The sequence below is a fragment of the Cetorhinus maximus genome, chromosome 3 (genome assembly GCF_964194155.1).
Source record: "Cetorhinus maximus chromosome 3, sCetMax3.hap1.1, whole genome shotgun sequence".
Taxonomy (NCBI): domain Eukaryota; kingdom Metazoa; phylum Chordata; class Chondrichthyes; order Lamniformes; family Cetorhinidae; genus Cetorhinus; species Cetorhinus maximus.
Window position 1 is genome coordinate 11,504,891 of NC_135881.1, and position 22,177 is coordinate 11,527,067.

General features: G+C 43.7%; 1 protein-coding gene across 1 annotated transcript in view; it reads right to left on the reverse strand.

Annotated features, from left to right (window-relative positions):
* plcd1a (phospholipase C, delta 1a) overlaps positions 1-4,229 on the reverse strand; it is a 122,472-nt gene extending 118,243 nt beyond the window's left edge. The window contains exon 1 of the mRNA XM_078536451.1: positions 4,007-4,229. Coding sequence (XP_078392577.1) covers positions 4,007-4,034 — 28 coding nt within the window. The 5' untranslated portion in view covers positions 4,035-4,229. The remainder of the gene's footprint in view (positions 1-4,006) is intronic.
* Positions 4,230-22,177: the final 17,948 nt, after the last annotated feature.

Sequence of the window (22,177 nt, forward strand, 5' to 3'; positions counted from 1 at the left end):
ACAAACCACCAGAGAGACAGAGAGGAGAGAATAACTCCACACAACACAAACCAGAGAGACAGAGAGAGAGAATAACTCCACACAGCACAAACCAGAGAGACAGAGAGAGAGAATAACTCCACACAGCACAAACCAGAGAGACAGAGAGAGAGAGAGAATAACTCCACACAGCACAAACCAGAGAGACAGAGAGAGAGAATAACTCCACACAGCACAAACCAGAGAGACAGAGAGAGAGAATAACTCCACACAGCACAAACCAGAGAGACAGAGAGAGAGAGAGAATAACTCCACACAGCACAAACCAGAGAGAGAGAGAGAGAATAACTCCACACAGCACAAACCAGAGAGAGAGAGAGAGAATAACTCCACACAGCACAAACCAGAGAGACAGAGAGAGAGAGAATAACTCCACACAGCACAAACCAGAGAGAGAGAGAGAGAATAACTCCACACAGCACAAACCAGAGAGAGAGAGAATAACTCCACACAGCACAAACCAGAGAGACAGAGAGAGAGAATAACTCCACACAGCACAAACCAGAGAGACAGAGAGAGAGAATAACTCCACACAGCACAAACCAGAGAGAGAGAATAACTCCACACAGCACAAACCAGAGAGAGAGAGAATAACTCCACACAGCACAAACCAGAGAGACAGAGAGAGAGAGAATAACTCCACACAGCACAAACCAGAGAGAGAATAACTCCACACAGCACAAACCAGAGAGAGAGAGAGAATAACTCCACACAGCACAAACCAGAGAGAATAACTCCACACAGCACAAACCAGAGAGAGAGAGAGAGAGAGAATAACTCCACACAGCACAAACCAGAGAGAGAGAGAGAATAACTCCACAGGACAAACCAGAGAGAGAGAGAGAGAGAGAATAACTCCACACAGCACAAACCAGAGAGACAGAGAGAGAGAATAACTCCACACAGCACAAACCAGAGAGACAGAGAGAGAGAGAATAACTCCACACAGCACAAACCAGAGAGAGAATAACTCCACACAGCACAAACCAGAGACAGAGAGAGAATAACTCCACACAGCACAAACCAGAGAGAGACAGAGAGAGAATAACTCCACACAGCACAAACCAGAGAGAGAGAGAGAGAGAGAGAATAACTCCACACAGCACAAACCAGAGAGACAGAGAGAGAGAGAATAACTCCACACAGCACAAACCAGAGAGACAGAGAGAGAGAGAGAGAATAACTCCACACAGCACAAACCAGAGAGACAGAGAGAGAGAGAATAACTCCACACAGCACAAACCAGAGAGAGAGAGAGAGAGAGAGAGAATAATTCCACACAGCACAAACCAGAGAGACAGAGAGAGAATAACTCCACACAGCACAAACCAGAGAGACAGAGAGAGAGAGAATAACTCCACACAGCACAAACCAGAGAGACAGAGAGAGAATAACTCCACACAGCACAAACCAGAGAGAGAGAGAGAGAGAGAGAATAACTCCACACAGCACAAACCAGAGAGAGAGAGAGAGAGAGAATAACTCCACACAGCACAAACCAGAGAGAGAGAGAGAATAACTCCACACAACACAAACCAGAGAGAGAATAACTCCACACAGCACAAACCAGAGAGAGAATAACTCCACACAGCACAAACCAGAGAGAATAACTCCACACAGCACAAACCAGAGAGAGAGAGAGAGAATAACTCCACACAGCACAAACCAGAGAGAGAGAGAGAGAGAGAGAGAGAGAGAGAATAACTCCACACAGCACAAACCAGAGAGAGAGAGAGAGAGAGAATAACTCCACACAGCACAAACCAGAGAGAGAGAGAGAGAGAGAATAACTCCACACAGCACAAACCAGAGAGACAGAGAGAGAGAGAATAACTCCACAGGACAAACCAGAGAGAGAGAGAGAGAGAATAACTCCACAGGACAAACCAGAGAGAGAGAGAGAGAATAACTCCACACAGCACAAACCAGAGAGACAGAGAGAGAGAGAATAACTCCACACAGCACAAACCAGAGAGACAGAGAGAGAGAGAATAACTCCACACAGCACAAACCAGAGACAGAGAGAGAGAATAACTCCACACAGCACAAACCAGAGAGAGAGAGAGAGAGAGAATAACTCCACAGGACAAACCAGAGAGAGAGAGAGAATAACTCCACACAGCACAAACCAGAGAGACAGAGAGAGAGAGAATAACTCCACACAGCACAAACCAGAGAGACAGAGAGAGAGAGAATAACTCCACACAGCACAAACCAGAGAGACAGAGAGAGAGAGAATAACTCCACACAGCACAAACCAGAGAGACAGAGAGAGAGAGAATAACTCCACACAGCACAAACCAGAGAGACAGAGAGAGAGAATAACTCCACACAGCACAAACCAGAGAGACAGAGAGAGAGAGAATAACTCCACACAGCACAAACCAGAGAGACAGAGAGAGAATAACTCCACACAGCACAAACCAGAGAGAGAGAGAGAGAGAATAACTCCACACAGGACAAACCAGAGAGAGAGAGAGAGAATAACTCCACACAGCACAAACCAGAGAGACAGAGAGAGAGAGAATAACTCCACACAGCACAAACCAGAGAGACAGAGAGAGAGAATAACTCCACACAGCACAAACCAGAGAGAGAGAGAGAGAATAACTCCACACAGCACAAACCAGAGAGAGAGAGAGAATAACTCCACACAGCACAAACCAGAGAGAGAATAACTCCACACAGCACAAACCAGAGAGAGAATAACTCCACACAGGACAAACCAGAGAGAGAGAGAGAGAATAACTCCACACAGCACAAACCAGAGACAGAGAGAGAGAATAACTCCACACAGCACAAACCAGAGAGAGAGAGAGAGAATAACTCCACACAGCACAAACCAGAGACAGAGAGAGAGAATAACTCCACACAGCACAAACCAGAGACAGAGAGAGAGAATAACTCCACACAGCACAAACCAGAGACAGAGAGAGAGAATAACTCCACACAGCACAAACCAGAGAGAGAGAGAGAATAACTCCACACAGCACAAACCAGAGAGAGAGAGAGAGAGAGAGAGAATAACTCCACACAGCACAAACCAGAGAGAGAGAGAGAGAGAGAGAGAATAACTCCACACAGCACAAACCAGAGAGAGAGAGAGAGAGAGAATAACTCCACACAGCACAAACCAGAGAGACAGAGAGAGAGAGAATAACTCCACAGGACAAACCAGAGAGAGAGAGAGAGAGAATAACTCCACAGGACAAACCAGAGAGAGAGAGAGAGAATAACTCCACACAGCACAAACCAGAGAGACAGAGAGAGAGAGAATAACTCCACACAGCACAAACCAGAGAGACAGAGAGAGAGAGAATAACTCCACACAGCACAAACCAGAGACAGAGAGAGAGAATAACTCCACACAGCACAAACCAGAGAGAGAGAGAGAGAGAGAATAACTCCACAGGACAAACCAGAGAGAGAGAGAGAATAACTCCACACAGCACAAACCAGAGAGACAGAGAGAGAGAGAATAACTCCACACAGCACAAACCAGAGAGACAGAGAGAGAGAGAATAACTCCACACAGCACAAACCAGAGAGACAGAGAGAGAGAGAATAACTCCACACAGCACAAACCAGAGAGACAGAGAGAGAGAGAATAACTCCACACAGCACAAACCAGAGAGACAGAGAGAGAATAACTCCACACAGCACAAACCAGAGACAGAGAGAGAGAATAACTCCACACAGCACAAACCAGAGAGAGAGAATAACTCCACACAGCACAAACCAGAAAGAGCGAAGGGAAATGCTGATCACAACTCAGCCTCAGGGGCCTTCACACTGACCCAACGCAGGCAAAACATCAGCAAAGGTCTGACCGGTCAGATTAAAGAAAAATGCAGCGTTCAAATATTCCACATTTCCACTCCATCCCCCTTGAGTGATTTACAAAAAGCACCTAACTATTCCTCCACCACTCCCTTTACTTACATTTAAATATTTTTCGTAAACCTACCATTATCCACTCCATTACACTCCTGCATCTTGGATTCCCTCTCGCCCAGTCTGTGTGCTATATCAACCTTAGTTAGAATCCACTTGGCGAAATTGCGAAGATGCTAAGGAAGGCGACTTTAAATCGCGCGGGCCTGAGGTTATCCCGAGAGGTCGAGGATGGGGAGGTTAAGAAGGGAGAAGAGGGTATATGGGCAAGACGGTCGTGCCTTTACCACGCCTGCACTCCTCCACTGTGCAAGCCCGGCTGGGCAATGTGCTGAACGTGTTCTGATGGGGAGGCATTCCGCCCCTTTTCTGCTGGGGCCCCTCCTATCACTCTATGCCTATCACTCGCCACGTGTTAGGGAGCCTTCAAAAGCCACCAGCACTCCCCCCTCCACCCCTGGCAAAGTCCAAACCTCAGCTTCAGTGTAATAAGTCATTCAAAATACATTGAAGATATTTTATGAATAAAGTATATTTTTGCAAAAAAAAATCATTCAAAATACACTCTATATACACATAGATAGAATTCTACCGTTCATTAATCACATTTTTTTTTTGTTCAAAAGTTTAAGGAATATTTACTTGGCCGTGCAAATGTCTGTCCTTTTGCCCAAAGGCGAACCCGCCGAGCGGCGAAGTAAGATCTCATTTTCAGTAAAACACCATCCTTATCGTGAGCTAGAACGTTATAACAGGAGGAAAGGATAGCAAAATTAGCACTGATGATGGAAACTCGCTATGTGTGCCTTTACACCAGAAGGAATTATCATTTTTTTAAAAAAAAATCATTTCATGGAATGCGGGCGTCCGCTTTGTTGCCCATCCCCAATTGCCCTTGAACTTGCTCAGCCAATTCAGAGGGGCAGCTAAGAGCGAACCACAGGGTCTGAAGTCACATGTGGGCCAGGCCAGGTAGCAAAGGCAGATTTCCTTCCCTAAAGGGGATTGGTGAACCACATGGATTTTTTAATGATCTGAGACTAGCTTTTAATTCCGCTTTTATTAATTGAATGTAAATTCCATCTGTTGTTGTGGTGGGATTTGAACCCCTGTCCCCAGGTCATGAGCCTCTAGATTACTAGTCCAGTGACATCACCCCTCAATTGAAACCTAAAGTTCTATGTAACACGGTTACAGTTCTAGCCCTCTGCATGGCAGGGAGCCAGTTCAATAGAAATGTTCTGAACACACCAACAAGGACCAGGAGAAGGCCATTCGGCTCCTCGAGCCTGCTCTGCCATTTAATAAGATCATGGCTGATCTGATAGTAACCTCAAATCTGCATCGAGTCATAGTTAAAGGTACATTATCTAAATAAAAAAAATGCCTAAATATGTTCATTTTTTAAAAGGATACATCTTAGTGCAGAGCAGTTTCTTATCCTTAAGCTTAACCACTAAACCTAACATCCTAATCCCAATTTGGAAATGTGAGGCTATCAAATGTGGATTCAAGAAAGACCTTGAGAAATAGGAGCAGGAGTGGACCATATGACCCATCGATCCTGCTTCGCCATTCAATACCACCATGGCTGATCTTGGGCTTCAACTCCATTTTCCCACCCACTCCCCATGTCCCTTGATTCCCTGAGAGACTAAAATTCTAACTCAGCTTTAAAGGTATTCAGCAATGGAGCATCCACAACCCTCTGGGGTAGAGAATTCCAAAGATTCACACCTCTCTGAGTGAAGAAATTTCTCCTCATCTCAGTCCTAAATGATCAGCCCCTTATTCTTAAGACCAATTGGAGTATTTATGCAGTTTTTAAACACCTTGTGTTTAGGTGGTTCTAACCTTAACGCCCAACCCTAAACCCAGTCACCCATGTGAAATGCAGGATCCCAGAAAGACCAATTGGAGTACTTGGGGAGATGGTGGTGTTGTGATAATGTCACTGGACTAGTAACCCAGAGACCCAGCATAATGCTCCAGACCATAGATTCAAATCCCTTAATTTAAATTCAGTTAATAGAAAAATCTGGAATTAAAAGCTAGTCTCAGTAATGGTGACCACTAAACTATCATTGCTTGTTGAAAAAACCCATCTGGTTCACTAATGTCCTTTAGGGAAGGAAATTTGCCATCCTTACCTGGTGTGGCCTACATGTGACTCCAGACCCACAGCAATGTGGTTGACAATGGCCCTAGCAAGCCACTCAGTTCAAGGGTAATTAGGAATGGGCAACAAATGCTGGCCTTGACAGTGATGCCTACATCCCATGAAAGAATAAAAAAAATTCTAAATATTTAGAAACTGGCGACAGTGGAGGAAGAGCAAAGGAATTTGAGAGCCCAAGCAGACAATCACTAAAAGCTAATGGACACATACAAAATACAGTTAAAAAGTCAAATGAAATGCTGGTTTTTATCTAAAGGTGCCTGGATTATAAAAATGATGCTTCAGTTGTACCGAGCCTTGGCCAGACCCCCATCCGAAGTACATTTATTTCCGGGCATTGAACCTCAGGAAGAATATATTGGCCTTGGAAGGGATGCAGCACAGATTCACCAGGATAGTACCAAGGTTTTACAATAGATTGGTGGTGGTGTGTCACAGTTCACTCAGTGAGTCTGAGTCTGCTGTGGCAACATGCACTTTTACATGCATCTTGCAGTCCAGAGCTATGGATAGTGATGGAAGAGGCTCCAATGTTCTTTCCATCGAAGAGTCATATGGACTCGAAACGTTAACTGTATCCTTCTCCGCAGATGTTGTCAGACCTGCTGAGTTTTCCAGGTATTTTTGTTTTTGTTCTTTCCATTACAGCTGACCAGAAATTTCTCCTGCTCTTTCTTCCTGTGTGTTGGAAGGATTTGCATGTTGATACTCAACTTGTTTGGCTCATTTTGAATGCACCTTCCTTGGCCATTGAGTTCTGGAGCGGGTCTCAAACCTAGAGCTTCTGACCCAGAGACAGGGACACTACCTACTCCACCCACAAGATCTCTTAAAACAGTTTACATAATCTCTATTCCACTGAATATAGAAGCTTGAGGGATGATCTAATCGAGATGATAAAATGATAAAATGGTTTGTCAGGCTGTATGTAGAGTAATTATTTTCTGTGGTGGAGGAATCCAGAGAATTGAAGGGTGACTATCCAGGAGTGAAATGAGGAAGCACTTCTTACAAAAGGTTAGTGGAACCTGGAACTCTCTTCCTCTGTGCATGCTTGGGGGTCAAATTGCAGATTTCAACATTGAGGATGTTAGATTTCTTTGAGGGGAGATGGGGTAAGGGAATCAAAGGATGTGAAGCAAAAATGTCAATGGAGCTGAGGGACAGATCAACCATGATCTAGTGCAGTGACTATCAAACCTTTTCATTTATGGGTCACGTATGTGGGGCAAAAGACCCTGTGGACCAATCACCAATTTTACTCCAACACTTTCACTTGCTCCCCCATAAAACTCTAGAAATAATTGGGAATGTAATAAATCTATGTGCATTTTTAAATTACATATCATTAGTAACTTATTAATTCAATCCAGAAACAAAAGTATAGACCTTTTCAGGTTCTAAGCATCAAAATTAAAAAGAACATGTTTATTTGAAACATATGTTGTCAAATCATCATAATAATCTTCTGAGAAATGAAACACAGATTTACCTTTTCCCCTGATCTGGCATATGTCCCCAATTCCTTATGTCAAAACATATTAAATAGACATAAATAAACTGTAGACCCTAGGAGACTGTAGACACCTCATTACCATAATCCCATCAGACTTTTTTATTCTGTTACAGGTTATGAGCATTGCTAGCAAGGCCAGCATTTGTTGCCCATCCCTAATTGCCCTTGAACAGAGTTGAGCAGCTTGCATCAGAGGGCAGGTAAGAGTCAACATCATTGTGAGCCTGGAGTCACATGGAGGCCAGACCAGGTAAGGATGGCAGATTTCCTTCTCTAAAGGGTCTTAGCCATTCTTAAACTAGATGGGATTTTACCATAGTTGCCATGGTCACCATTACTGAGACTAGCTTTATATTCCAGGCTTAACTGAATTAAAATTCCACCAGCTGCCATGGTGGGATTTGAACGCATGTCCCCAAGGCACTAACCTGGGTCCCTGGGTTATTAGCCCAGTGGCATTACTACTATAACACCCCCACCCCCATTTGGGGTGGATAACTGGGCAAGAAATAATGGAAAGCATAAGACAAATAAAAGTGGCAACCCAATGCAACAAACTCCAGCAATAAGTGACAACATGGACATAAGAAGGTACCAATCAAGCTCCTACCCACAACCCCTCGCTTGACCAGTAATACCCCACCGAAAAGAACCCTAATTTTCCTAATCCTAACAACCGAAACCCCGAATAACTGACCTTATTACTGACCTTAATATTTAACCCTCACAAACTCTAACCCGAACCCCTAACGCCTAATCCTAAATCGCGCATTCTCAATCTCGTGATGCCCAATAAAAAGGCTGATTGTTTCTGCTCTGAGCTGGAGGGTCACAGGATAATCGATATAATGAAATAATATTGCAGGAGGAATTTCATATTCGCCTATTGTCAAACCTCGTCAACAACAGTCACAATTATCAATTACTTCGGGACACCTTGTAGCTACACTTTTGTATCTTTTATCTGTCCCCTTAGACATTGCCTGCGTTCAAAATTCAACCAATTCACAATTCCACTGCTCACATCAGCCCGCAGGAAAAGTTCCCTCACCAGTGGAAATGCTCCTGCTCCAACATCCCCCTCTTCTAACTGCCGTGGAACGTATCCTTTCTTTTAAACACAAATCGTCCGAATCATTGTCAGAAGCTCACATTCCAACCTTGATCACAACCGGAGTCAAGAGAGACTGAGACCAGTTAACCTGGTAAGTTTCCATTTAGCGTCCCTCTCACTCAATCCTCGAATACTGTATTCATAGTCCCTCATTTCAGGACCACACAGCCTCACTCAAGCCCCGAATACTGTATTCATAGTCCCTCACTTCAGGACCACACATAGTCTCACTCAATCCCCGAATACTGTATTCACAGCCTCTCACTTCAGGATCACACATAGTCTCCGTCATTCCCCTAATACTGTATTCACAGTCCCTCACTCCAGCATCACACCGGAAACGACAATGGCAAACTCAGCCCTGTCGACCTTGCAAAGTCCTCCTTACTAACATCTGGGGGCTAGTGCCAAAATTGGGAGAGCTGTCTCATAGACTAGTCAAACAACAGCCTGACATGGTCATCCTCACGGAATCATACCTTAAAGATAATGTCCCAGATTCCATCATTACCATCCCTGGGTATGTCCTGTCCCACCTGCTGGACAGACCCAGCAGAGGTGGCAGCACAGTGATATAGAGTAGGGAGGGAGTTGCCCTGGGAGTCCTCAACATCGACTCCGGACCCCATGAAGTCTCATGGCATCAGGTCAAACATGGGCAAGGAAACCTCCTACTGATTACCACGTACCACCCTCCCTCAGCTAATGAATCAGTGCTCCTCTATGTTGAACATCACTTGGAGGAAGCACTGAGAGTGGCAAGGACGTAGAATATACTCTGGGTGGGGGACTTCAATGTTCATCAGCAATGGTGGCTCGGTAGCACCACTAGTGACCGAGCTGGCCGAGTCCTAAATGACATAGCTGATAGACTGGGTCTGCAGCAGGTGGTGAGGGAACCAATAAGAGGGAAAAACATACTTGACCTCATCCTCACCAACCTGCCTACTGCAGATGCATCTGTCCATGATAGTATCGGTAGGAGTGACCACTGCACAGTCTTCATGGAGACGAAGTCCCGCCTTCACATTGACGATACCCTCCATCGTGTTGTGTGGTACTACCACCGTGCTAAATGCAATAGATTTCGAACAGATCTAGCAACTCAAGACTGGGCATCCATGAGATGCTGTGGGTTATCCGCAGCAGCAGAATCGATCTCAGTATTTGAGGAGTCATGAATAGTGCTGAATATTGTGCAATCATCAGCAAACATCCCCACTTCTGACCTTATGATGGAAGGAAGGTCATTGATGAAGCAGCTGAAGATGGTTGGGCTGATGACACTACCCTGAGGAACTCCTGCAGTGATGTCCTGGAGGTGAGATGACTGATCTCCAACAACCACGACCATCTTCCTTTGTGCTAGGTATGACTCCAACCAACGGAGAGTTTTCCCCCTGATTCCCATTGACTGAAGTTTTGCTAGGGCTCCTTGATGCCACACTCAGTCAAATGCTGCCTTGATGTCAAGGGCTGTCACTCTCACCTCACCTCAGTAGTTCAGCTTTTTTGTCCACTTCACTAGTATGCAGGTACAGCAAGTAATTAGGAAAGCTAATAGAATGTTATCATTTATCGTGAGAGGAATTGATTACAATTCAGGAAAGATGTAAATACGTTAGAAGCAGTTCAGAGAAGGCTTACTAGACTAATAGCAGGAATGGGCGGGTTGTCTTATGAGGAAAGGTTGGACAGGTTAGGCTTGTATCCACTGAATTTTAGGAGAGTAAGGGGCGACTTGATTGAAACCTTTAAGATCCTGAGAAGTCTTGACAGGGTGGATGTGAAGAGGATGTTTCTGCTTGTGGGAGAATCTAGAACTAGGAGTCACTGTTTGAAAATAAGGTCCTCTTCACAATTTACTTTCCTACCTATCTTTTTGTTGTCAGCAAATTTAGCAACCATTCCTTCGGTCCCTTCATCCAAGTCATTTATATAATTTGTAAAATGTTGAGGCCCCAGCACTGATCCCTGTGGCACACCACTTGTCACATCCTGCCAACCAGAAAAAGACCCATTTATGCCAACTCTTTGCTTCCTGTTAGCTAACCAATCTTCTATCCATGTCAACATGTTACCCCTACACCATGAGCTTTTATTTTCCGCAATAACCTTTAATGTGGCACTTTATCACATGCCTTCCCTTAATACTGTATTCATAGTCCTTCACTCCAGGATCACACCCAGTCTCACTCATTCCCAAATACTGTACTCAAAGTCCCTCACTCCAGGATTAGACCTAGTTTCACTCATTTCTCTTAATACTGTATTCACACCCCTTCATTCCTGGATCAGAACCTGTCGTAATCATTCTCCTGAAACCACATGGAGAATCTCTCTGAATAGAAAGATATTTTGAATCTCCTCAGCATCATATGGTATGATATACTGTATACAGGATCATATACTAGCCTAGAGATTATTATTTTCAATATTAGTAGATGAACCTTTTGTAAGCTCGTGTGAAATTCCCCTCTACATTATGATTATGGAGGTGCTAATTTTAAATATTTTAAAAGGGTCCAATTTAAACAGCAAACAGAAGGATATTAAATGTCCTGTTAAGTATTTGTACAGGAATACCAAATTCATCCATTAAATACTTGTAAGCTACTGTCATAGCATGAGTTGTTGCACATTAATATCACAAGAATGTTTTGAGTTGTTGTACATTAGACACGTGTTGTGTGGCTGTATGCCAAGACAATCAGGAGTAATGTTCAGAAGACGTGTGCACTTTCCAAAGCCAATCATAGATAAGGATACTGATGCATTGTAGAGGTCTTAGTGATAAGTCACACGAATAATTCTTAGATTCAAAGTCTAGGTAAGAGGCTGACATTGTAGATTGATGAGAGATGTGATTTACATATTTAACAATGCACGAAGAATCAAAATGTTGATAGATTTTTTGATTAAGACTGTTAGTGCAAAACTTAGAGAGCACAATTTTAAAATTTGAAGCATTTATAGTTGCTTTCAAGTTGGGAGTGTATTGAATAAACAGCCAAAAAAACAGAAGGCATGAAAGCAAAACACTTCGGATGCTGGAAATGTGAAATAAAAACAGAAAATGCTGCAAACATTCAGAAGGTTAGGCAGTATCTGGGAGAGAAAAACAGAGTGTTCTGAAGAAAGGGCACAGACCTGAAATGTTAACACTCTTTCTCTCTCCACAAATGCTGGCCGACCTGCTGAGTATTTCCAGCATTTTCTATTTTTATATTAAATAAAAATCGGAGGATGTTGTCTCAAAAAACTTCCCTCTAAAAGGAGCTGGAATAAATCTCTATTTAGGGCTGGGGTTGGGAGTTATAGCAATAGACTGAGATGGTCAAGTACCCTATGAGGCATAATAGTTCCTTTGTTGGTGACATCGGAAGGTGGGTGAGTTAACTGCCTGTCAAGGACAACAATGGTGGCTATGTGAGAATGGATGAACATTCTGACTTATTGTCAAACTTCTTTGAGAGCAGGGAATGATTGTCTAGCGCTTTCTGCCAGGAAAATAAAAGGAGCATTTTTGATAAAGACAGACTTGAGTTATATAGCACCTATCGTGACCTCTGTTGACCCAAAGTGCTTTGCAGCCAATTGAGTACTTTTGAAATGCTGTCATTGTTATAATGTAGGAAACACGGCAGCCAATTTATGCTCAGCAAGCTCTCACAAATAGCAACGCAATAATTACTAGATAATCTGCTTTTTAGTGATGTTGATTGAGAGATAAACATTGAGCAGGATGCCGGGGATAATGACTTTGTTCTTCTTTGAAATAGTGAGATCTTTTATATCCACTTGAGGAAGTTGGTGGGGCCTCAGTTTAACATCTCATTCAAAAGATGGCACCTCCAAGAATACAGGGTTTCACTGGAGTGTCAGCCTACATTTCTAATCTCAAGTTTCTAGAGTGGGACTCGAATCTACAACCTTTGGAGTAAAAACCAAGAGCATTATCAACTGAGCCACAGCTGACTGGAGATTACTTGACATGCACATTTAATGTCTGCTTTGAAACAACACCGGCAGGAACTTGGCTTGTGAGAGCTTTAGCAAAACATAGTCCATTAAAAACTTGTCCCTTAATTGGTTTAAGACGTGTCCATGTTAGGATAAATTGTATATGGAAGGAGTGGCATGATGGGCAAAATGGTCAGCTCTGGTCCCATGTTTCTTTTGGAGCTATAGTTCTTCTATTTTGTTTTGCTACAGACTCAGCAACACTCTTGTCCCCTGGTAATGTTATTATTAATTTGGAGAGTTTTACATATTAGGCCACAAATTGGTTTGGAATTAGGTTCATTTTCAGGTGCAAAATAGCCACAAGTGGTGGGATGACTTACCCCCAGTCTGTGTGCATGTTGGTCCCATTGCCAAATTCACAAATGTCCAAAAGAAGTGTTGGGACAGGGATATATAAACTAGGGACCTACGCTTGACAAAGGCACTTTTTTGGAAATTAGCCCTCAACGAGTGAAGCAGATATTGGGATTGTCCGAGTTAGAATTCTTCAGTGATCCCCCTGGCCATCAACAAAAGCTAAGGGTTTTGAGCTTCAAAAAAAATCTATGGAAACAGAAAGAGCAGGAATTCTCCCTCCAACTCCAGAGAGTTAGCGATTGCCTCCCCCGCCCCCACCAAATCTTTCCTATGCCTGATCTAACCTCCCACAGGATCCAAAACAAACTTAGACTAATTTATACCCAATTATACGCTTTAGGCTACTGATTTACATTCACTGAGGGGCAACGAGTGGCTTTGATAACATTTACTATTGCCTTGTAATTAGTGGCTACCACTGCAAGCTCCACACTGTTAAACCCTCAATCATTGGCTTTGGAATGAGTTGGAAATGGAGTGCCTGGTTATTTCTCAAGTGCAGGAAACTGGAGCTCAGCTCTTCGGAACATCTCCAGGATAACCCATGATACGTTAGAACGTCTCCTCCAGTAGCAGCGTTAAAGGAAAGAGCTTATACTTTGTCATTCTGAGGCTAAATCACAAAATTATTGACAAACGATTTAGCAGATTTGGATGAAATGTCTTTACCACTTTTACATGGGAAGGTGTTAACCCATTTACTTTAAAAAAAAACAGGTTGATGCCTTCATGAAAGCAACACGGCATAAGAATTTCACATGCCTGTGAAAATAATGCTCAGCACTGTTAAACTCTGAAGTATCAGAATTCTCATTTCTTTCAATGTTAACCTGAAGGCTGGGTTCAAACCCAAAACAGGTGGAAAGTTTCATTTTGGCACCTGTAAGGACTCTAGGTGAAATGGGGTTGGGCATTCTCAACCAGGCCATTCTTTCAGCTGGCTAGGACCTAGGTTGTGGAATTCCCTCCTTAAACATGTCTACTTCTTTCTTATTCTTTAAAGACACTCCTTAATCACCTCTTTGACCAAACATGTCCTAATACCTGTACAAATATCTCCTTACGTGGATCAGTGTCAATCCTGACCTGGACATATGACATCATTCTTTTATTGTCATTGGGCAAAAATCCTGTAAATCCCTACTTGACATCACATAAAATGCAGTTGCTCAAGGAGAAGGCCCACCACCAACATTTCAAGCAATTAGGGATGGAAAAATCACACAGTTTTAGCAGTGCATTCACAGCCTAAGAATAAATAAAAAGTACCGTCTCAAGTTACAGAGGTCAGGACTAATGTGAATTTGAAATGGAAATGTCATTTTTGCACAGGAGGGAAGTATGCATTAAAAGTACAGGTTAATACACATCAAGTACAATGTAGAAGAGAAATTGCTGCGGCCAGCAGAACAGCATTAACTAACAGCACAGGGGATCAAAGGATATGGGGAGCAGCAGGAAAGTGGAGTTGAAGCCCAAGATCAGACATGGCAAAGCAGTGGGTTGTATGGGTTACTCCTGCTCCTATTTCTTATATTTTATTTTGCTATTTTCACTTGTTTCTTTAATTCTTTGCTTTGCCACCTCTCTTATGTCTCCTATAAACATAAACTCAATAAAGAGCATTTTATCTTTTCATTAGGCACTTTACAATCTTCTGGGCCCAATACTGAGTTCACCAATTTTAGGTCATAATCTCTACTCCCATTATTTTGGACAACAATTGTTGGTAATGATTCTGATATTTTTATTTATACCTCCCCTAGACCCGCCTTTTGTTTATTTTCTTGTTCCATTGCGACTCCCTTTTGATTTGCATCATTTAATCTCTCTTGTTTTTCGACTTTAACACAGCCCTTTCCTTTGCTCTTTCTCCCCCCTCACCCCTTTCCCTTTGAGTTTGTACTTGTTTCAACACCTGTTGCATCTCTATTTCCAGTTCTGATGAGAGGTCATCAACCTGAAATGTTGACTATTTCTTTCATAGCAAATGCTGCCTTACTTGCTGTGTATTCCCAGAATTTTCAACTTTTTTCAACATAAATTTTCAATACAAAAAGTTAGCAAGCAATTAGGAAGGCATGTTGGCCTTTAGTTGCGAGGGGATTGAAATGCAAGAATAAGGAAGTTTTGCTACAACGGTACAGGGCCTTGGTGAGACCACACCCGGATTAGTGTGCAAGTTTGTTCTCCATGTTTAAGGAATGATATACTTGCACTGGAGGCAGTACAGCAAAGGTTCACTAAATTGGTCCCTGGGATAATGAACGGCTGAGTAAACTTGCACCTGTATTCCCTGGAGTTTAGAAGGATGAGAGGTGATCTCATTGAAACATACACAGTTCTGAAGGTGCTTGACACTGAGAGGTTGTTTCTGCTGGCTGGGGAATCTAAAGCAAAGGGCACAGTCTCAGGGTAAGGGGCCAATCATTTCGGACTGAGATGAGGAGAAATTTGCTGGTTGTGAAGGGCTGTGAATCTTTATAATTATTTATCCTGGAGTGCTGTGGATGCTCCATTGTTGAGTACATTTAAGGTTGAGATGGACACATTTTTGGTCTTTCAGGAAAGCAAGAGTTTTTTTTATTCATTCATGGGATGTGGGTGTCACTGGCCGGGTCAGCATTTATTGCCCATCCCTAATGGCCCTTGAGAAGGTGGTGGTGAGCTGCTTTCTTGAACCACTGCAATCCATGTGGTGTAGGTACACCCACAGTGCTGTTAGGGAGGGAGTTCCAGGATTTTGACCCAGCAACAGTGAAGGAACGACAATATATTTCCAAGTCAGGATGGTGAGTGGCTTGGAAGGGAACTTCCAGATGGTGGTGTTCCCATGCGTCTACTTCCCTTGTCCTTCTAGGTGGTAGCAGTCGTGGGTTTGGAAGGTGCTGTCTAAAGAGGTTTGGTGAATTCCTGCAGTGCATCTTGTAGATGGTGCAAACTGCTGCTGCTGTGTGTTGGTGGTGAAGGGAGTGAATGTTTGTAGATGGGGTGCCAATCAAGCTGGTTGTTTTGTCCTGGATGGTGTCAAGCTTCTTGAGTTTTGTTGGAGTTGCACTCATCCAGACGAGTGGAGAGTATTCCATTACACTCCTGACTTGTGCCTTGTAGATGGTAGAGAGATTTTGGGGAGTCAGGACGTGAGTTACTCGCCACAGTATTCCTTGCCTCTGACCTGCTCTTGTAGCCACAGTATTTATATGGCTAGTCCAGTTCAGTTTCTGGTCAATTGTAACCCCCAGGATGTTGATAGTGGGGGAGTTGATAGTTGATAGTTATGGCAGTGCCATTGAATGTCAAGGGGCGATGGTTAGATTCTCTCTTCTTAGAGATGGTCATTGGCTGGTACTTGTGTGGTGCGAATGTTACTTGCCACTTGTCAGCCCAAGCCTGGATATTGCATTTAGACACAGACTACTTCAGTTTGTGAGAGTCACGAACTGTGTTGAACATTGTGCAATTATCAGTGAATATCCCCACTTCTGACCTTATGATGGAGGGAAGATCAGCATTATGAAAAACAGATTAACTGGTCATTATCACATTGCTGTTTGTGGGAGCTTGCTGAGTGCAAATTGGCTTCTGCATTTCCTAGATTACAACAGTGGCTACTCCCCAGAGTACTTTGTTGGCTGTAAAGCTCTTTGAGATGTCCGGTAGTCATGAAAAGAGCTATATAAATACAAGTTTTTCTCTTTCAATTTAGTTATGCGGGCAAATACAAGGTGTCAAAAATCAGCAAATAAGGTAAATGCTGAATTATTGGGGATGAATATTGGCCAGGAGACCTCCCCTATTCATCTTCAAATGTTGTCATGGGATCTTTTAGATGCCTGAACGGTTTTATATCTTATCTCAAAGACAACACTTGCAGCAATGCAGAAACTATTCAGTACTGCACTGAAGTGTCAGCCTAGCTTATGTGAAGTCCTGAATTGGGACATGAACCTACGAATTCCTGCAGAGTGCACACACTGAGTAAAGATAACATTGAGCTTGAAAAGATTAGGAAAAAAGGTAAGACAAATCAAGAAGCAGTAGTTAGGTAGATAGTTCACTTCAAAAACGGTATGGCAGCTGTTGCAATGTGATCGGGAACTGTAGAGATGAACATATTATTTAGCAAGTTTATGTTTAAAAAGTTGCAGATTTTAGGAGATTAGGAAAACTGGAGGAGGTGAGCATCATTCCATTGTTCAGAGATAGATTGAGTTAAAAGTTGGAAATGGTGCAACAAAACTTAAATTTAACACAATGAGGGTGGAGAGCGGAAGCTGGAGTTTTAGAAGACTAAGAGAGGAAAGGTTAGTGAAGCAATGGTGGTGGTTGTGTGTTACAGTTCAATCAGGGAGTCCCAAGTTGCCATGGCAACGTGCACTTTTACATGCATGTTGTACTCTAGAACTATGGATAGTGATGATAGAGGCTCCAACTTTCTTTCCATCACATGTCTGACCAGGAATCTCTCTCCCATTCTTACCATCTGCCATTAGTGTGTGCTGGAAGGATTTGCAGGTTGATACCCAATCTGTTTAGCCACATTGTGAATGCACCTTCTTTGGTCATCAAGTCCTGGGGTGGGACTTGAACCTAGAAGTTTTGACTCAGAGGCAGTGAATACCCACTGCATCACAAGACCTCCCAATGGCCACTGTCGTATCAATAAAATACAGAGGGGTAAGAAAGACTATTATTGAGAGGTTTCAGGCTTCAAGTGAAGGCGATTCCCTATGACACCAATAAACTTTCTCTTAAGAATTAGGAACAGCCTGCCTATTGAGTTTCTGATCTCAATTATGCTAGTCTGGATTAGTGACAGGTAGAATACAAGTGTTACGCAATTGTGAATGGCAAATTACAAAGTTAATACCCTACCCCCTAGCATGTACAATGTGGTTACTTGCTTTGGTTGGAAACCACGCTGGTAGGTTCATTGAAGTATTTGCTTTACAGTTCCATCCATACAGGCTTGCATGATTGAAATGCTTATCCATTTTCCTAAATGGATTCCCTCAATTTGAAAGTGGGTGTAACTGCCTCAAACTCCACAACTATGATTTATTAAAAAATTACTTTACAGATTTATGTTTTTATGATTTATGTACTTTACAGATTCATGATTCATAAACAGCTGAGGTATGGGTGACTGTCTCAAGGAATAGAACAATTGGAATTTATGAGTAGGAATTAAGAGTTTGGCTTATCTGTTAGAGTAACTGACAGCAGTTGTTTTGTTGTTTTTCCGGATTGAAAGGATTATTGTGTTTTGTCTGTTGCCCCATTTTGACCAGCAAACATACCAATGTCACAAATTTCCTTTTGAGAAATATTATTTTTGGAGACAGACACGTTTATCCCATCACATCTATGCTGGCTAAAGTAATCTAAAACTGATCTCACTGGCCTCCTCACCAACCATCAACTCCCCACCTCTCCCTCCTCAGTTCTCTATCCTTCTAAATCCCTCAATGGTCTCACCTCACTTTCTCATATGATCATATGAATTAAGAGGAGTAGGCCACTCAGCCCCTCAAACCTGCTCTGCCATTCAATAAGATCATGGCTGATCTGATTTTAACCTCAATTTCCATTCCAGCCTCCTCCTGATAACCTTTCGCCCCCTTGCTAATCATGACTCTATCTACCTCTGCCTTAAAGATATTCAAGGGCTCTGCCTCAACTGCCTTTTGAGGAAGAGAATTCCAAAGTCTCACAACCCTCTGAAAGAAACTTTTTTTCCTCATCTCTGTCCTAATTATTTATTTTGAGTTCTAGATTCTCCCACAAGAGGAAATATCCTTTCCACATTCACCTTGTCAAGTCCCCCAAGAAACTAACATATTTCAATCAAGTCACCTTTCACTCTTCTAAACTCCAGCAGATACAAGCCTAGCCTGTCCAGCCTTTCCTCATAAGGTAACCCACCCATTCCAGATATTAATCTAATAAACTTTTTTCCGAACTGCTTCTAATGAATTTACATCTTTCCTTAAATAAGGAGACCAATACTGTACACTCCAGGTGTGGTCTCACCAATGCCTTGTATAACTGAAGCATAACCTCCTTACTCTTGTATTCAGTTCCCCTTGCAATAAATATAACATTCTATTAGCTTTGCTAATTACTTGCTGCACCTGCATTCTAACCTTTTGCAATTCATGCACCAGGACATCCAGATCCCTCTGCATCTCGGAGCTCTGCAATCTCTTCCGTTTAGATAATATGCCTCTTTTTTATTTGCCCTGCCAAAAAGGACAACCTCACATTTTCCTACAATAGACTCCATTTCTCTCATTGCATTTCTTCCAGCTCTGCACACCATCCTACACACACATAAGATCATAAGAAATAGGAGCAGAAATAGACTATTCAGGTTATGGCCTTAACTCCACTTTCCTGCCTGCCCCGCCATAAACCTTGACTGCCTCATCTCGAAAAACTATTTAACTCAGCCTGGGATAGATTCAATGAACCAGTCGGGGAAGAGAATTCCAAACACTGACGGCCCTCTGAGAGAAGAAATTCCCCCTCAGCTTGGACAAACCCCTTCAAATGTTCACTCTCATGTCACCTCTGGAGTTCAGCTCTTTTGCCCATGTTTGAACCAAGGCTGTAATGAGGTCAGGAGCTGAGTGACCCTGGCAGAACCCAAACTGAGTGTCAGTGAGCAGGCTATCAAGCGAGTGCCCCTCGATAGCAATGTTGATGACCCCTTCCATCACTTTACTGATCTCTAAATGGAAGACGCATTTTTTTGAAACTGTGCCCCCTAGTTTTAGATTCCACCACGAGGGCAAACATCCTGTCATTATCTAACCTGTCAGGCCCCCTCAGAATGTTGAATGATTTAATAAAATTGCCTCTCATTCTTCAAAACTCCAACCTGCTCAACCTTTTCACGTAAGACAACCCCTTCATCCCAGAAATCAGCCCATTGAACCTTCTCTGAACTGCTTACGATGCAAATATTTAATTAAGGAGACCAAAACTGTACACGGTGCTTTTTTTATTCGTTCATGGATGTGGGCATCACTGCAAGGAGCTGCACTCATCCAGGCAAGTGGAGAGTATTCCATCACACTCCTGACTTGTACCTTGTAGATGGTGGACAGGCTTTGGGGAGTCAGGATGTGAATTACCTGCTGCAGGATTCCTAGCCTCTGACCTGCTCTTGTAGCCACAGTATTTTACAAGATGCACTTCAGGAATTCACCAAGGCACCTTAGACAGCACCCTTCCAAACCCACGACCACCACCATCCAGAAGGACAAAGGCAGCAGACACATGGAAACTCCACCCCCTGGAAGTTCTCCTCCAAGAGAGGTTCTTAGGACACATATGCTAACCCATGCATCTCTCTTCCTCTTTGATCGTGCAGGAGGAGAACATCAGGATCATGGAGCCTGGTGATTTTGTGGTATGCCTCATGGCTTACAGAGAAGAAGAAGAGTGCAGCAGAGGCACCTGGTTCAGCAATGGGGGAGCACCTCCCTCAAGCTGTAGGGGTGGCAGAGCCTACTGCGCATGCAGCTGAAGACCACAGAAAGCCATCACTCAAAGGCACCAAGTTAGACCCAGGGTCTATAGACGGTGCTTGCCATTCCTGCAAATGACTGAGAACCAGTGTCACTGAAGACTGGGCATGTTTAGGGAACTGATCAGTCACATATGCCACCTGCTGCAGGATTCGGCGCCATGGGGACATGGAAGGCATCCATTGCCAGTGGCCATGAAAATGATGCTCAACTTTTATGCCAGTGGCTCCTTCCAGGGCCCCACCTATGCGGGATCTCACAAGTCTCCATGCACAAATATATCCAGGAGGTCACAGATGCCATCTTCGCAAAGGCACAGAACTTTGTTCATTTTTCCCGGGATCAGGAAAGCCAGGAAGCAAGAGTGCTGGGATTTGCACAGATCACTGGTTTTCCAGGGGTGCGGGTGCCATTAACTGCACTTGTGTGACGCTTAGATCTCTCTGGCAACAAGCAGTCAACTATGTCAACCGCAAGGGCTTCCTCTCGCTGAATGTTCAGCTGGTGTGCGACCACCACAAATGCATCCTACAGGCCAGCGCACGATTCCCAGGGAGCGTCCATGACTACTATATCCTTAGCAGGTCTCAGATCCCTGAGATCTCCCAGGGTCCAGAGAGGCTGCAGGGTTGGTTCCTCGGGACAAGGGCAACCCACAGTGGACATGGCTGATGACGCCTGTGAGGTGACCTCAGACTTCAGCAGAGTGACAGCATAGCAAGGCTCATGCCGCAACCTGGACTTGGGTGGAGCAAACGATAGACATTTTGAAAATGAGGTTCCGGTGCCTTGCCAGGTCCGATGGAGCACTGCAATACAGTTTACTGAGGATGTCGTGCATCACCATAGCTTGCTGCGCGCTCCACAACCAGGTGCTGCAAGGGGGAGGACCTGGCTGAGGAGGAGATGGAAGAGCTGCACATCTCCTTCGACAAGGAGGATGTTGAAGGCAATGACGGTGATGAGGCCCTCAAAGGCGAGGATGACAGGCGACGAGGCCATCTCACTGGCTGGACAACGCAGGCGTGCTCGGGAGGACCTCATAACTGCAAGATTCGTGGAGGATGATGACGGGATGCAGTGAGGGCAGTCCTGAAATCCTCACCTTGCATCTGTGAACGTTTGACTCCTGTGTGGCTGATGGCAGCGCACATACTCTCAGTGCTCAGGCTCATGTCATGCAGATGCAGTGGAAGCCCTAATATTTGCTAGATTCCAGGAGGATGATGATGACATGCAGTGAGGACACTCCATAGATCTTCACATTGCCTCTGTGAATGTCTGAGTCCTGTCTAGCTGAGGGCAGCTCGCTTGCGCTCTGGATCATATCATGGTGACGCAGCGGGAAACTTCAAATGCACCTGATCTTTTGTCAGCCTTCAGCACCTGACCCCTTCCGTCAGTGGTCACAGAGGCTGAAGAGATGGGAGAGCCAGCACCGCCTCAAAGGTGTTGAAAGCACACAGAGAGAATGATGGTACTCTGTGACGCCTGCCCACGACATTCTGGCAGCAATG